General features: G+C 44.8%; 1 protein-coding gene across 5 annotated transcripts in view; it reads right to left on the bottom strand.

Moving 5' to 3' along the window:
• The window catches only part of CACNA2D3 (calcium voltage-gated channel auxiliary subunit alpha2delta 3), an 876,035-nt gene that overhangs the window by 37,902 nt on the left and 822,876 nt on the right, over positions 1-15,257 (bottom strand). For all 5 annotated transcript variants that reach the window (XM_083156212.1, XM_083156214.1, XM_083156213.1 and 2 more), the window contains one exon: positions 11,432-11,543. In XM_083156212.1, the coding sequence (XP_083012338.1) occupies positions 11,432-11,543 (112 nt within the window). The remainder of the gene's footprint in view (positions 1-11,431; positions 11,544-15,257) is intronic.

Here is a 15,257-nt window from a genome sequence, read left to right as displayed (position 1 = left end):
TGGGTAGTGCACATAGCCTTGTGGGTAGGGGGCATGGCCTTGTGGGTACGGGTCATAGCCTTGTGGATAGGGGCCATGACTTTGTGGGTAGGGGGCATGGCCTTGTGGGTAGGGGGCATGGCCTTGTAGGTAGGGGTCATGGCCTTGTGGGAAGGGGTCATGGCCTTGTGGGTAGAGGGCATGGCCTTGTGGGTAGAGGGCATGGCCTTGTGGATAGGGGCCATGACTTTGTGGGTAGGAGGCCTGACATTGTGGGTAGGGGGCATGGACTTGTGGGTAGGGGGCATGGCATTGTGGGTAGGGGGCCTTGTGGCAGTAACTTTTTTTATAAACACTTTCTAAATTAAGTTTTGTCACTCTGGGGTCTGGGAGATACCGACTGCCCCCAGAGACTGCAGAGCTCGTGTCTACACTGGGACAGGAACCAGATGCTGTAATGTTACAGTGCAGCACCCAGCTCCTGTCACTGAGCAGGAGTTAGCTCTATGGTGTCACCTCTTGATAGGTGACACCCACCCAGGTATCAAACACCCCCCCTGTGTTGACCCCGTCACCACTGCCCTGCATGTTTAGGACAGAAAAAGTTATTTACCTAAAATCTGTTACTGTAGAATTATACTGTAGCCCTCTTTGCACATTTATGTACTAACCATCAGAGAGTGATAAAACAGCGAGGGAAAAGTTACCAACAAATAAGCTCCAAACTGACATTTTCAGACACCACCTGTAACATGATAGTTAGGAGCAGATTGGTCTGTATTTTATAAATCTCCACTTTTTCTCTCGCCAATCTTTGATAAATCTGCCCCTACATTATTACTGTAATTGTAAGATTATACAATGTAGATTGTAAGCTCCTCAGAGCAGGGCCCTCTTCCCTCCTGTTGTCAAAGCCCTCTTCTCTTCACATTTCACTTACATCTCTCCCATACTCAAACACTCAGCGACCATCTTCGTCCACATACTCCTCTCCATCTTTGGCCACCAGCCCCTAGTAGTACGTTGATCACGTCCTCATTACTTACATCTAAGCTGTAATGTGTATTGAATTGTGGTCTTGTTTTTTCTGTAATCTATGTTTGTTATTTATTTACTGTCATGTTAGGTTTTGTCTCCCTGTACTGTTCCTTTGTACGGCGCTGCGAAACACGTGTGGCGCCTCATAAATAAAATATAATAAAAATAAAATAAAATTTTCAAGAAGATGAATGAAACCCATAAGGGAAGCTGAAGATTACGTGAAAAACACAACAACAATTAATCAAGATAATGACGGTGTTTCACTTGTTTTTGTACAGGACATTTTTTTTTCTTTTGAGTTAATTAGCTATTTATATTATTTATGCAAATACAGGGTTATTTCATGCTGTGGCGAATCACATGTTTATTTACACATCTTCAATAAGCTGACATCATTTGCCAAAATGCCAGAGCTAAATAAATGTAAAAGTTTATAGAAACATTTAGCAAATGCTTGCACTAACATTTCTCTAAATAAGCATATAGATTGCCTAATTAAAGAGGGGTTTCCATCTGATGTAGCGCTCTCACTTTGGCAGAATATATCTGTGTAATTGTTACCAGTCATATTCCTCATACATAATGTATCTAACAATATTAACTATTCATAATGTAAATTATCTTGGTTAAAATGGACAAAAGCACAACAGAGGTTCAGAGGTGGAAGTGGTTCAGGTGGCATCTGTAATAAAGAAACACCCCCCAAACCAGCCGCCCGCACATATACTCACATGGACAAGTGCGGCCATGAGCATGGGTGGCCAGGTGGGAACAATGCAGCCAAAGATCTCTGACCAGTCACGCTACGCAGAGCCGGACAGCGGGAGATGGTAGCAGCTGGGCAGCACCTGAGATGAGCTCAGATGCTGCCTGGCATTAGAATACGCATGCGCACTCTAATCCCTAAATTTTAGGGACAAATCTTGGGATCCCAGAGCTCCCGGGATTAACCTTCCTATGACCAACCCAACGACCGGTGATTGAGTTTTAGAATTGTTTTCACGGCCCCCCTAGGCCAAAAGTTTCTTATTTAAATTTTTTGAAAATTATATAAAATGAAGTAAAAAGTGTTAATATGTCATATTTAGGTTGAATTAGGTGGAAAGGGACAATATTTGCTTCTGTTTGTCCACGTAGTTTATGATTGGTAGCCACTTGCACTGATTTTGCCTATTACATCGACCACAATTTTTTTAAATTAGTCCTGGACCACCAACCTGAGGCACCCCTGCAAGTTTCCCAAAGCACCCCAGGGTGCCATGGTACACAGTTTGGTTACCACTGCATTAGGCACTGTCCCCTAAAATACTACATTGTTGTACACTGTCTACACAAGTTTTAAATGTTCATTTTCTTTGGAATACTTGAAGATTTAAGTACAGTGATTCTTTTACGCCTCTCCAACGACAAAGATACCTGCTAATCATTAGTTCTTTAACATGGGCTGTGGGGGGGTAAGAGTTTAGGTGGTGGGGTTAGACACTAGCGAGGAGAGTTAGGATTAGGCTGCAGGGGTGAAGGTAATGTTGTGTACACACGGTCTGATTTGCACTATCAATTTTGACTATATAGTCAAAATCGATAACAAGATAGTGCAAACTGTACTGTGGTTTGCCACACCAGAAAACTATTCGATCCCGATGCGCGGCCTCTCGGCATCGGAATCAAAAGTACAAATATGTTGTGTAGCACAGTCTATCTGCTCATTGCAGCATGGCCCCCTCTTGTCTCCCCCCAACGCACATCGTCCTCCCTCCCCGCCAGCTGATGCCGACACCTGCCGGGTTTCGGCGGCCGTCGGATCGGCCCATTTATATATACCTTTAGGCTGCAGGAAAGGAAGGGTTATGGTTAGGGGTCAGGGGGAAGGTAAGCATACTTACCTGTCGCTACTCCCTGCTTTGGGATGCCATGGTCAGTATTCTGACTGTTGGCATCCCCACCACCGATCATCAGACTGTGTTCCAATTAATCATACCCCTCCCCACAGTGGTCATAGACTTAACCCAATAGTCTCCTGACAAATAATTGTGTAGCCTTCTACTTTCCCTTTGTGACAGTCACTCAGTCATCCCTGGTGTTATAAAGCAATGCTATAGTCCTTTATCCCTGTTCCACTTTCTGCCTCATTTATTAAATTATTTTGATGGAAATAAGCTGTCTCGGCCTCTCCACCACCAATGTTTTTTCAGTACATAAAGCAGAGTTACAGGCCCCATCCAAATGTACGTAATGTGCTATACTAGCTAAAGTATGTGAGGTTGATGATCTACGCCGGGTGCTGAAATACTGGGACCTGCATTAATCATATAGATCCGGTTTCCTCTATTCTCTTCTCATGAGATCCTATATTTATGACCCCAATGCAAATAAGAAATGATCATGAGCCTTTTGCAACAAAGTCACGTTAGCCGGATCTTTTACCTCCACGTTCCACATCAAATATTTCCAGGACAGCCCAAATGCGTCACTTGAATTTATTCAGACAATATCTTTGCAGCTATGCCAGACTCAATATTTTTAATTCCGTTTGTTTTCAAAGATTAATGGAATACCAGACTAATTTAATAAAGAAAGTTATATAACATGTCAGAAATATGACCAGGGTCAGCCAATCCTTTTAAAAAGAAAGTTAAAGTTTTATGTTAATTGTACTCATTTTGGATCCCATCACCTTAATAAGAGCGCAGTGTATGCATGATTATACCAAACGTGTTGGCCTATAAGACTGCAGGATTACTGGATGGCATTCAACGATGAATGTAAAAATTCAGAACGCCGGGCCTTTGCATTCCATTAAATGCATGTTTTATTTCAGCCAATTAGAAATCTGCCGGCTCGTGAAAACATCATGAAACCTGCAAAAAAATAAAACGCTGGCCAAACAAATCATATAAAGCCAAATAAAAGTACAGAAAGTGTACTATTATATATGAAGCGCGGGTTCAAGTTACTTTAGAGCAATTACAGTAAAATAAATTCTGCTTCTCACACCACTCTTTTTAACTTGCATCCTTTCCCCACCTTCTATAACAGTCACAGGCATGTCGATGAATAAAGGCAACGCCGCAGATCGGAATGCAATTAAAATAGCCTTTATAGCTGACAGGAATCAGGCTTAAAGAGAAACTGGTGTTTGGGAGAGGAGCGAGCGATCAAACCGGCACGGACCCTCAAAATACTTCTCACACCTATGTTTGCTTAATCATGGAGTATGGCATGGAGTTTGGCATATCCTCTACAAAGTATATTTATGTAGAGTCGACAATGATATGCACATAGAACAGTAATTGGTTGATTGGTTTAATTGCAATACCCTCATTCTGAACCTTTCAGATGTGTAATTAACATCACCTGCAAATAAAGGGGCGGAAAGAATATCAAACAATGTATTGGGACAGCCTGGTGAAAAGGTAAAGTGGAGATAAAGTGGAAGGAGATGACGCACCAGCCAATCAACACCCAGCTGTGATCTGAAATGTGGCCTGGGATTGGCCTCCCCAAAAGCAAGTATCTTTGCATTTGGAGCATTCCATATTACAATTGGGGTTTTCTGCATACATGGTAAATAATCTCCAAACATCGTCAGAGAGTTCAGGGCCTGCAATGATGCGAGAGCACGCATCACCGCACATCCCTGTCCCATACACACTGGGCGGCTTTCAAGCTGAAAGCAGCTCAGACGAGTAAACTAAGCTGCTTTCAGCTCAAAGTATATATATTATGTCATCATAGGATCATTATGTCATCATAGGATCGAAGGTCTCGTAAAGCCGCCTGTTCGTCTTATTTATATATATATATATATATATAAATAAGACGAACAGGCGGCTTTACGAGACCTTCGATCCTATGATGACATAATGATCCTCCCCGCAGATAAAAGGGGAGGGATAGTCATCTGGGACATACAGGACTATAAATCCGAGGTCTACTCACAGATTAACAATAATGCGTATGAAAAACTTAGCAGCAATCCTACTAGTCAATATAAAATTAAATTGGATGCAATACTGACTGAGGCAGCTTCCTCATGAGCAGAGGTGGAAGCTGAGGAAGATTGGTGTTTATACCCAGGGAAACGCGTAGAGCTTCATAGCCTTACACCCTTTGACATATTGGACTTCTGGGGAATTACCATTTATCAACACGCTCCACTGGATACGGGTTCTCATTATCTCTACCTGATCATCCTGCCTATAATAGATCTGGATTGGACCTGCAGCTATTACTCCAAGCACACCAAGGTTTACCGGACTACAAATTTTATTGCTCTGCACACTGCATGAGGATTCGGCCACCTTGCAATACATGCTACTATAATTAGAGACATTCCCGCAAGTGGAACAAAACATCCCGGATATAGGAGTCCGAAATGTCCTACAAGGGTATTGAATTATTTTAACCTTATTCATTATAGTTATTCTTGTGTCTATACATTTATTATATGTATGTTTTTTAATTCTATTACATTTTTTAACTTGAAAGAAACCGTCACCTTATTTGAGAAACAAGCCAGCGCTGGTTAACTCTTTGTTTACTCTGGATATCTATAGTCCGTCTCTACACGAGCATCCCCCATGAGGAGGGGATTAGAGTGATGAGAAACTTGTTAGAACTGAATCCGAATTACATTGGCCCTGATGTGGACTTATATATTACCTTATTGACTCTGACCTTGCAAAGAAATTTCTCTCTCTTTAACAAAGGCTTCTTCCGTCAACAATCCGGTTGTGCTATGGGATCGCCCATAGCACCGTCTTATGCCAATGTGTATATGGCATCATGGGAACAAGACTTGTTCTTCAATGCAGAAATGTCACCTAAGATATCGTTCTATACAAGGTATATAGACAATATCCTGCTTTTTTGGATTGGCTCTCAGGAGGAGTTTGTCATGACAATGTCTCGAATTAATGCCCTCAACTGTCCGATCAAATTTACATTTAATATGAGCCAAAAATCTGTTAATTATCTTGATGTTTGTTTTGCTTTACAATCTGGCAGATTGAGTATTTCCATCTACTCCAAACAAACATCTCGTAACAAACTCTTGTTGGCTCAGAGCTTTCATCCTCCGGCTCTAAAAAGAGGGCTTCCCTTCTCTCAGTTACAGAGAATGAAAAGAATCACAAGTTCCCCTGACACACTTGAAGATGACCTGGATAAGATGCAAGAGAAGTTTAGATCAAGAGGGTATTTTCAAAAAACCCTCATGGAAGCAAGGAACAGAATTGACAAGATATCTCGAGGTGATACACTAAAATAAATTAATCACCAGATGGTCCCAAAAGAGATACGATCAGTTGGGTACGAGCATTTAACCAGCAGATGCCTCCATTAAAACAACCACAAAAGTGCTATGGCCTACAATACAGCATGATAGGCAGTTGAGGCAACTGAAGAAAACCCAACTGATGACCTGCTACACCAGAGGGAGAAATATTCGAGACTGGGTAGTAAGGACGGACATTTCAAAGAGACTCCCCATTGGTACCAAATGTAAACCTGGAGGCTGTTATTGCTTCATGGGTTGCACAACGTGCAACTCGATGATTCAGTCTAAAACATTCAGGCTACGATTTCAAGATTCAATTTCCGTTAACCTGCATGAGTAACCTTGTCGTTTATATGATTAAATGTCCGTGCGGGCTCTATTATGTAGGGAAGACTATAAGGTCTTTCAAAGAACGCATTGCCCTACATTGGACAGTGATCCATGCAGCTTTGAACAACAAACCTATAGATCAACCTGTAGCGAAACATTTCGCTACAGAGAGACATACTCTAGCCAGTCTCAAATATATCATAATCAATCAGGTTCCTGATGACTTGCGAGCAGGAAACAGAGCCAAGAGATTGCTGTAGCTAGAGACACATTGGATATTTAAATTAGAAACCGTCAGACCTTAATGAAATACTGACATATAGCATGCTCATGTAGCTGACTGATCCTGCATTATTTGATTGTGTCTATAATCACCTGTCTCTGATACTGGCCATATTTCCTACTGTTGCGATGTTTATATTCATTTCCACTGATCACTTAGAGTTTTGCAACTACAGTACACTGATTGTTTTGTTGTTTTAAGGTATATGTTTTTTGTTTGGTACTTGTTTCCTAGCACGGCGCCCATCTCGTTGATTGTATGTCTTAACTTTAAGGTACTTAAGGCATACAATCAACGCGATGGACCCGATTTTCTGTCAATCACCAGCTAATTTGCCGGTGAAAGAGAAAATTGCGTTGATCGCGTCCATCGCGGCCCTTAATAAGGGGCCGCATTGCGACCGACGCGATCAACGCGATTTTTCCATAGACTTTAATGTTAAATTATTTTTACAGTGAAAATCGGGTTGATCGTCGCGGGCCATTATAATTGCCCGCGATGCGATCAACGCGCTTTTACATAGGTGACAATGTGAAATGGGCCAATATGGCCCATTTGACATTGAATATAGTTGTAAAGTATGTTTAATGCCCCCGTCATTATTAACGCCACCCCGCTATTGACGCCAACCCGAAGCGTGGCGAGCGCAGCGAGCCCGCGAGGGGCGGCATTACGCGTCCTCCGACCTTTTCATACCCCTACTATCCACGTCGGCGTGGAGTTGATTTTATAAAGTGTGGCGAGCGCAGCAAGCCCCCGAGCCTGAAGCGTGGCGAGCGGACGCGTATACCTGTGAAGTTATGCGGGGGGGGGGGGGGGGGGGGGGGGCATTTCAAACATGAGGGGGAGGTTGATATTAAAATGGGGGGTTTTGGGGCTTTTTACATTGAAATCAATGTAAAATCGGATCTCAGGGACCATTTTACATTGATTCCAATGTAAAAATCGGGTCGATCACGTCGATCGCATCGCATGCGATTTGGTTGGCATGCGATGCGATCGACGTAATTTTTCCGACCCGATGGATACAATCAAAATCGGTGGCGCCGTGCTAGGAAACAAGTACCTTTTGTTTTGATGGAAAACCCTCCCTACTTTTATTGCAATAAAGAGATTGATCTTCAGGATTGATACTGAACAGAACTGATCCTAATGATGTGGTGTAGTATAAATAACCTATATGACAACCATTAGTCTGCTAGTTCTTGTAAACTTCAGCTTCCCGGTGGGTTGGAACTGAAAAATTAAAGTGGCAATCACAGTTAAGCCACATATACACTGGGCGACATTTAGGAAACTGCAAGCCAGTAATTTAGATCTTTATGACTTTAGCAGTGATGACCTCTTTCTCCACTGCACAGTGATAGAAGATAGAGAGGCCCCTTCCTTTAAAGATTGATGTAAAAATCTGAATTTTCACAAAGCAGACATATAGCATGCTTGACATACTAAGTAAAGAATAAGCATTCCATCTATTACAGTAGTATTTTTATTATTACTACCATTATTAATTAGCTTATTAATAGAAAGCCTTTAATGCATATTAATTCTGAGTAGTCTGCAGCTTGTAGCTTATTGCTGAGTAGTCAGTCGCTTGTAGCTTTGTACTAATTGCCCAGGCTTGTCGCAACCTCCTCTCTCACCGCATCATGTTGTTGTGTGCTGGGCTGCCGTAGGGGCAGGTGGTAGCAGTCTCCTCTGTCTGGAAGCTCCTGTTAGGCCATGCCCCGAAAAAACCTGATCCTGGCAACCCAGCTCTCTACATCTTTATGTTTATCCAAGATAAACAAAATAAGATGAACCTTAATGAGCAATCAGTTTAAGACATACTTGGAGTTGGTCTAATGCTAATAAACTTTTTTTGCACACGTGAAGAAGTTAAAGGTTTTGTGGTTGATGCCTCAGTAGACTTAAAATAGAGATGTAGCAGATTAAAGCTGTAATATCATGTATGGAAAAACTCCTCATATTGGTACAGTACAGAGTCAAAGGTAGACCAAATCTGTAATACAGGCCACAAACATCTCCATTTATTTCAATCTTTTTCTGGAATCAGCCATTTGAAGAGAAACATATTTGTGTTTGTGTGAAAGACAATATCGTGATTGTTAATACTCATGGGGCGCATTTAAGAGCCATCATTGTGCGCTCATTAGAGGTTTATCACGGGTGCAGTTTATGGCTTCCTGTTGGGAGTATTTGCAAAATAATGGATGCCTTGAGATCAGTTTGGATTGCACGCTGAAAGACACAAATGTTTTCTTTACAAATAAAAAAAGATCTTAGTCGCCTTAAAATGCTATAATTTGCACTTGACTCAGTTTCCAATGGGTTGTGGACCAAATGCTGCATTATGTGGTTATTTTGGAAAGAGATTCCATGACCTAAAATTACCCTCAAAACCTGAGGTCTTAAATCTGCTCTTGTCATGTTGAATCAAGATAGTTCTCTGCTGAGGAAATGATGTCCAAGCACAACTTTTCGACATTCAATATTTCCATGCAATGGTTAGACAATAAGCACAGCCAGGGCACAGACTGCTGCATCATCCTGGCACTCACCGTACAGAACATTACTGTCAAAGACCCTCCACTGAAGACCCCTTATGCATTCTGGGATGATGAAATAGCCCTATGTTACCACAATATACTATGATTACAGCAACAAAGCTGTATGGATAATAACGGCTGTAGGTACTTTCACATAATTCATTATATACTACAATATTGTTAAAAATAAATTAATGTTCTGATCGTATATACTGTACTCTACATACATATGTTAACATTTAGCTTTCCAATAAAGCTAGAATGCCAATTAATATGGTGCAAAGAGGACCAACCATAGCTAGCAATTAACTTTTCAACAGAGCTTGGCCTTATTTATAAAACACTTAGGTGCAATGTAAATTCCTTTTAGATCTGTGCATTACTTTGTGCAGTTGTCCATCAAATGTATTGAAATTGCGGCACAACATTGTTACATTGGGGGAGGAACTGGGCAGAGTAATGTCGTTCCCAATGTACAAAGAAGTTGTGCATGCATGTGTGCTGCACTGAGCATTTGCCTTGTAATGAAATCCCCTGCTGCTAACCACCTTGTGGCATCAACCAATGTATACAGCATACCAAATCAATAAGTATTATCAGAATACATGCAGATGTAGCAATTCAAGACAAATCAGCCATGATCTGTGACATAGTTGGGAATGATTGGCCAGTACTTAGGATGCCTTGGGGTCCAAGTTTAGGAACCTATGTACTGTACATTAAGAACAAGTGTGTGTGTGTGTGTGTGTGTGTGTGTATGTGTGTATGTATGTATATATATATATATATATATATATACACACATATATACATATGCAATATATATGCAAAACAAAGCTCAAACTTCAAAAGCGTCTCATCAACGTTTCGGGCTGATATGCCCTTTATCAAGATATGTCTTGATAAAGGGCAAAGTCTCCCAAAACGTTGATGAGACACTTTTGAAGTTTTACATTTATTTACTAGCAACTGACAAGTCTTTGGAGTGCCACCTGTGACTAATATATATATATATATATATATATATATATATATATATATATATATATATATATATATATATATATATACTGTAAATAGAGAGATACATTTTACAGTACAAAACACATATTAAGGAAAACAAATAACATTAAATGATACAAAGATTAAAAGTGGAGACAAAAAAACCCATAGCAGCAACACTAAAACATGTAAAAAGAAGTGGATGGTTGTAGGAGACCGGACGGAGAGGTCACAGAGACCTCTACTGTTACATTATTGAAGCTATGATCGTGTCTCTTCCTTCATTACTCGCCTTTACATCCAAACAAATGTTATGGATGGTGCTGTCTATGCAAAATTCTCCTGTCCGTCACCAGATGGTGTAGTGTCGGATGAATAAAGGTAGCTCAGAGAGCACACTGTACAGAGGAAGGGAATTACCGAGCAGTATACAAACTGTTTTAGTAGCTTAGAGTTAACGGGAAGAAAGAAACTCAGCCTGTAAGAGCCACGGGGTCAAGAGAGGATGTCTCTAAACATTTGATGAGTATGTGTTTAAAGTGCTATTGGAAGGAGCCAATGGGCAGTGGGGCACGGAGGTGAGTTCAGGTCGTTGAACAGACTGGATTAACATGAAAGTTGATTGATCCATATCTATTTCATTGCAATCACTGCGGCATGCTAAAAGCATGTTGGTGTAAGTAACCATTTGGATTTTCTGCAATTTTCTGGCGAGATCATATGCAGTAAATTGAAAATGTTTTTGATATAAAGAGGCCACAGAGCTGACCACATTTATAGTGCATCCCTTTTACAGCTTCATTAAACACAAAGAAGTAGGTTCAAAATGGGGACCTGTGAGTGAACATGTTGTTTAAGTCAGACATTGGCATGGTTGTGTAATGAGAGGGTTGGTGTGTTATTCATTAGCAGACAGAATAGTTCTAGGCAATGGCGTTCTAGGCTACTCATGAACAGATGTGGTCTTACTTGAAGCAATCCTCACAGGATATGGTGCCTGTCGTCTCCTTGATGGTACGCTCAGAAACGAAAGCTGGGTACTCTGTGTCACACGGCTCCAGGGTCTGCTTATGTCTCTGAGCTGCGCAGAAAGTAAGTGCAAGGCTTAATAACAGTGAACAAAAAGATAATGAATGAATTGTACACCATGAGATTAAAAATGGTGGTGCTTGTTCTTTGCCATTCTTTCACCTCTTTTCAAGTATTGTATTCATGTATCCCATTCTGCTGCTACACATAAATTGCTGCAATAACCTTTTGCTACAGAAGGCTTAGACAACTGTGGTGAAGCAGATATAGTATCATGTTTAACTTTATAATGTTGAAATGGTTAAATATATGGCTTCATATAACAATTACTAACATATCAGCATTCTCTGGCTAACATTACACTGGTGACATCTGCAGCCTAACCCTAACCTCCCCTCCCCTCGCGCAGCCTAACCCTAACCACCCCCCTGCAGCGTAATCCTAACCTCCCCTCCCACAGCCTAACCCTAACCTCCCCTCGCGCAGCCTAACCCTAACCTCCCCTCCCACAGCCTAACCCTAACCACCCCCTGCAGCCTAACCTTAACCTCCCCTCGCGCAGACTAACCCTAACCTCCCCTCGCACAGCCTAACCCTAACCTCCCCTGGCGCAGCCTAACTCTAACCACCCCCTGCAGCCTAACCCTAACCTCCCCTCCCCTCGCGCAGCCTAACCCTAACCACCCCCCTGCAGCGTAATCCTAACCTCCCCTCCCACAGCCTAACCCTAACCTCCCCTCGTGCAGCCTAACCCTAACCTCCCCTCCCACAGCCTAACCCTAACCACCCCCTGCAGCCTAACCTTAACCTCCCCTCGCGCAGACTAACCCTAACCTCCCCTCGCACAGCCTAACCCTAACCTCCCCTCCCACAGCCTAACCCTAACCACCCCCTGCAGCCTAACCCTAACATCCCCTCGCGCAGCCTAACCCTAACCTCCCCTCCCCTCACGCAGCCTAACCCTAACCACCCCCCTGCAGCGTAACCCTAACCTCTGCTCCCCTCCCCTTGCGCAGCCTAAACCTAACCTCCCCCCTGCAGCCTAACCCTAACCTCCCCTCCCACAGCCTAACCCTAACCTCCCCCTGCAGCCTAACCCTAACCTCCCCTCCCACAGCCTAACCCTAAACTCCCCTCCCGCAGCCTAACCCTAACCTCCCCTCGCGCAGCCTAACCCTAACCTCCCCTCGCGCAGCCTAACCACCCCCTACAGCCTAACCCTAACCTCCCCTCCCCTCGCGTAGCCTAACCCTAACCTCCCCTCGTGCAGCCTAACCTAACCTCCCTCCTGCAGACTAACCCTAACCTCCCCTCGCGCAGCCTAATCCTAACCTCCCCTCCCACAGCCTAACCCTAACCACCCCCTGCAGCCTAACCTTAACCTCCCCTCGCGCAGACTAACCCTAACCTCCCCTCGCGCAGACTAACCCTAACCTCCCCTTGCACAGCCTAACCCTAACCACCCCCTGCAGCCTAACCCTAACATCCCCTCGCGCAGCCTAACCCTAACCTCCCCTCCCCTCACACAGCCTAACCCTAACCACCCCCCTGCAGCGTAACCCTAACCTCTGCTCCCCTCCCCTTGCGTAGCCTAACCCTAACCTCCCCCCTGCAGCCTAACCCTAACCTCCCCTCCCACAGCCTAACCTCCCCTCCCACAGCCTAACCCTAACCACCCCCTGCAGCCTAACCCTAACCTCCCCCCTGCAGCCTAACCCTAACCTCCCCTCCCACAGCCTAACCCTAACCTCCCCCCTGCAGCCTAACCCTAACCTCCCCTCCCACAGCCTAACCCTAACCTCCCCTCCCGCAGCCTAACCCTAACCTCCCCTCCCGCAGCCTAACCTCCCCTCGCGCAGCCTAACCCTAACCTCCCCTCGCGCAGCCTAACCCTAACCTCCCCTCGCGCAGCCTAACCCTAACCTCCCCTCGCGTAGCCTAACCCTAACCTCCCCTCGTGCAGCCTAACCTAACCTCCCTCCTGCAGTCTAACCCTAACCACCCCCCTGCAGCCTAACCCTAACCTCCCCTCGCGCAGCCTAACCCTAACCTCCCCATGCAGCCTAACCCTAACCTCCCCTCCCACAGCCTAACCCTAAACTCCCCTCCCGCAGCCTAACCCTAACCTCCCCTCGCGCAGCCTAACCCTAACCTCCCCTCGCGCAGCCTAACCACCCCCTGCAGCCTAACCCTAACCTCCCCTCCCCTCGCGTAGCCTAACCCTAACCTCCCCTCGTGCAGCCTAACCTAACCTCCCTCCTGCAGACTAACCCTAACCTCCCCTCGCGCAGCCTAATCCTAACCTCCCCTCCTGCAGCCTAACCTTAACCTCCCCTCGCGCAGACTAACCCTAACCTCCCCTCGCGCAGACTAACCCTAACCTCCCCTTGCACAGCCTAACCCTAACCACCCCCTGCAGCCTAACCCTAACATCCCCTCGCGCAGCCTAACCCTAACCTCCCCTCCCCTCACACAGCCTAACCCTAACCACCCCCCTGCAGCGTAACCCTAACCTCTGCTCCCCTCCCCTTGCGTAGCCTAACCCTAACCTCCCCCCTGCAGCCTAACCCTAACCTCCCCTCCCACAGCCTAACCCTAACCTCCCCTCCCACAGCCTAACCCTAACCACCCCCTGCAGCCTAACCCTAACCTCCCCCCTGCAGCCTAACCCTAACCTCCCCTCCCACAGCCTAACCCTAACCTCCCCCCTGCAGCCTAACCCTAACCTCCCCTCCCACAGCCTAACCCTAAACTCCCCTCCCGCAGCCTAACCCTAACCTCCCCTCGCGCAGCCTAACCCTAACCTCCCCTCGCGCAGCCTAACCACCCCCTGCAGCCTAACCCTAACCTCCCCTCCCCTCGCGTAGCCTAACCCTAACCTCCCCTCGTGCAGCCTAACCTAACCTCCCTCCTGCAGTCTAACCCTAACCACCCCCCTGCAGCCTAACCCTAACCTCCCCTCGCGCAGCCTAACCTAACCTCCCTCCTGCAGTCTAACCCTAACCACCCCCCTGCAGCGTAACCCTAACCTCCCCTCCCGCAGCCTAACCCTAACCATCTCCTCCCACAGCCTAACCCTAACCAATCCAGAGACTAACCCTAAATATATACTCCAGTAGCCATTTCAAATATGTAGTATAAGAAAAAATATATATAATTGTGGCAAATTGGGTTACTACAGGGATCAGTAAACGGCAGCACTCCATACAAAAACTGTGGCATGGTTGTAGCAGACCCCTAGGACATTAAGGGGGAAATTTAGTAAGATGTGAGTTGCATTTCACATGGGGTGTTGCCATGGGCAACCAATCAGATACTATCTCTTATCTTCTAGAAGGTGCTAAAAAAAATGAGAAGTAGTTTCTGATTTGTTGCCCAAAGCAACATCCCATGTGAAACAGAACTCATATCTTAGTAAATTCCCCCCTCAAGGTCCATACACACTGGGCGATTATGCCCAGCATGCTGGGTTGGTACAAGTCTGTACAGAATTCACATATTTATGTACTCATTCTGAAACCAACACCGGTGTCATTTTGAAAAGTATTATATTAATGACTCCGTTGGTGGTGCTCCCAGAACAAATTCAGAAAACTTAACTGTAAAAAGGGGGGCTTTGTGCAAGGGGGGTGTGGTTTAGGGTTCTGACAGTCGGTATCCCAACAGTCATTAGCCCAACGTCGGGATCCCGACTGTCCATACTCAGACAGCATGGTGAGCATAACAAAGCCCCTTGCGGACTCGCTGCGCTCACCACGCTGTGGGC

Source organism: Crinia signifera, chromosome 8 (genome assembly GCF_055691185.1).
Source record: "Crinia signifera chromosome 8, ASM5569118v1, whole genome shotgun sequence".
NCBI lineage: Eukaryota > Metazoa > Chordata > Amphibia > Anura > Myobatrachidae > Crinia > Crinia signifera.
The sequence above is the reverse complement of the archived record's forward strand: the minus strand, read 5'-3'. Positions and strand labels throughout refer to the sequence as shown.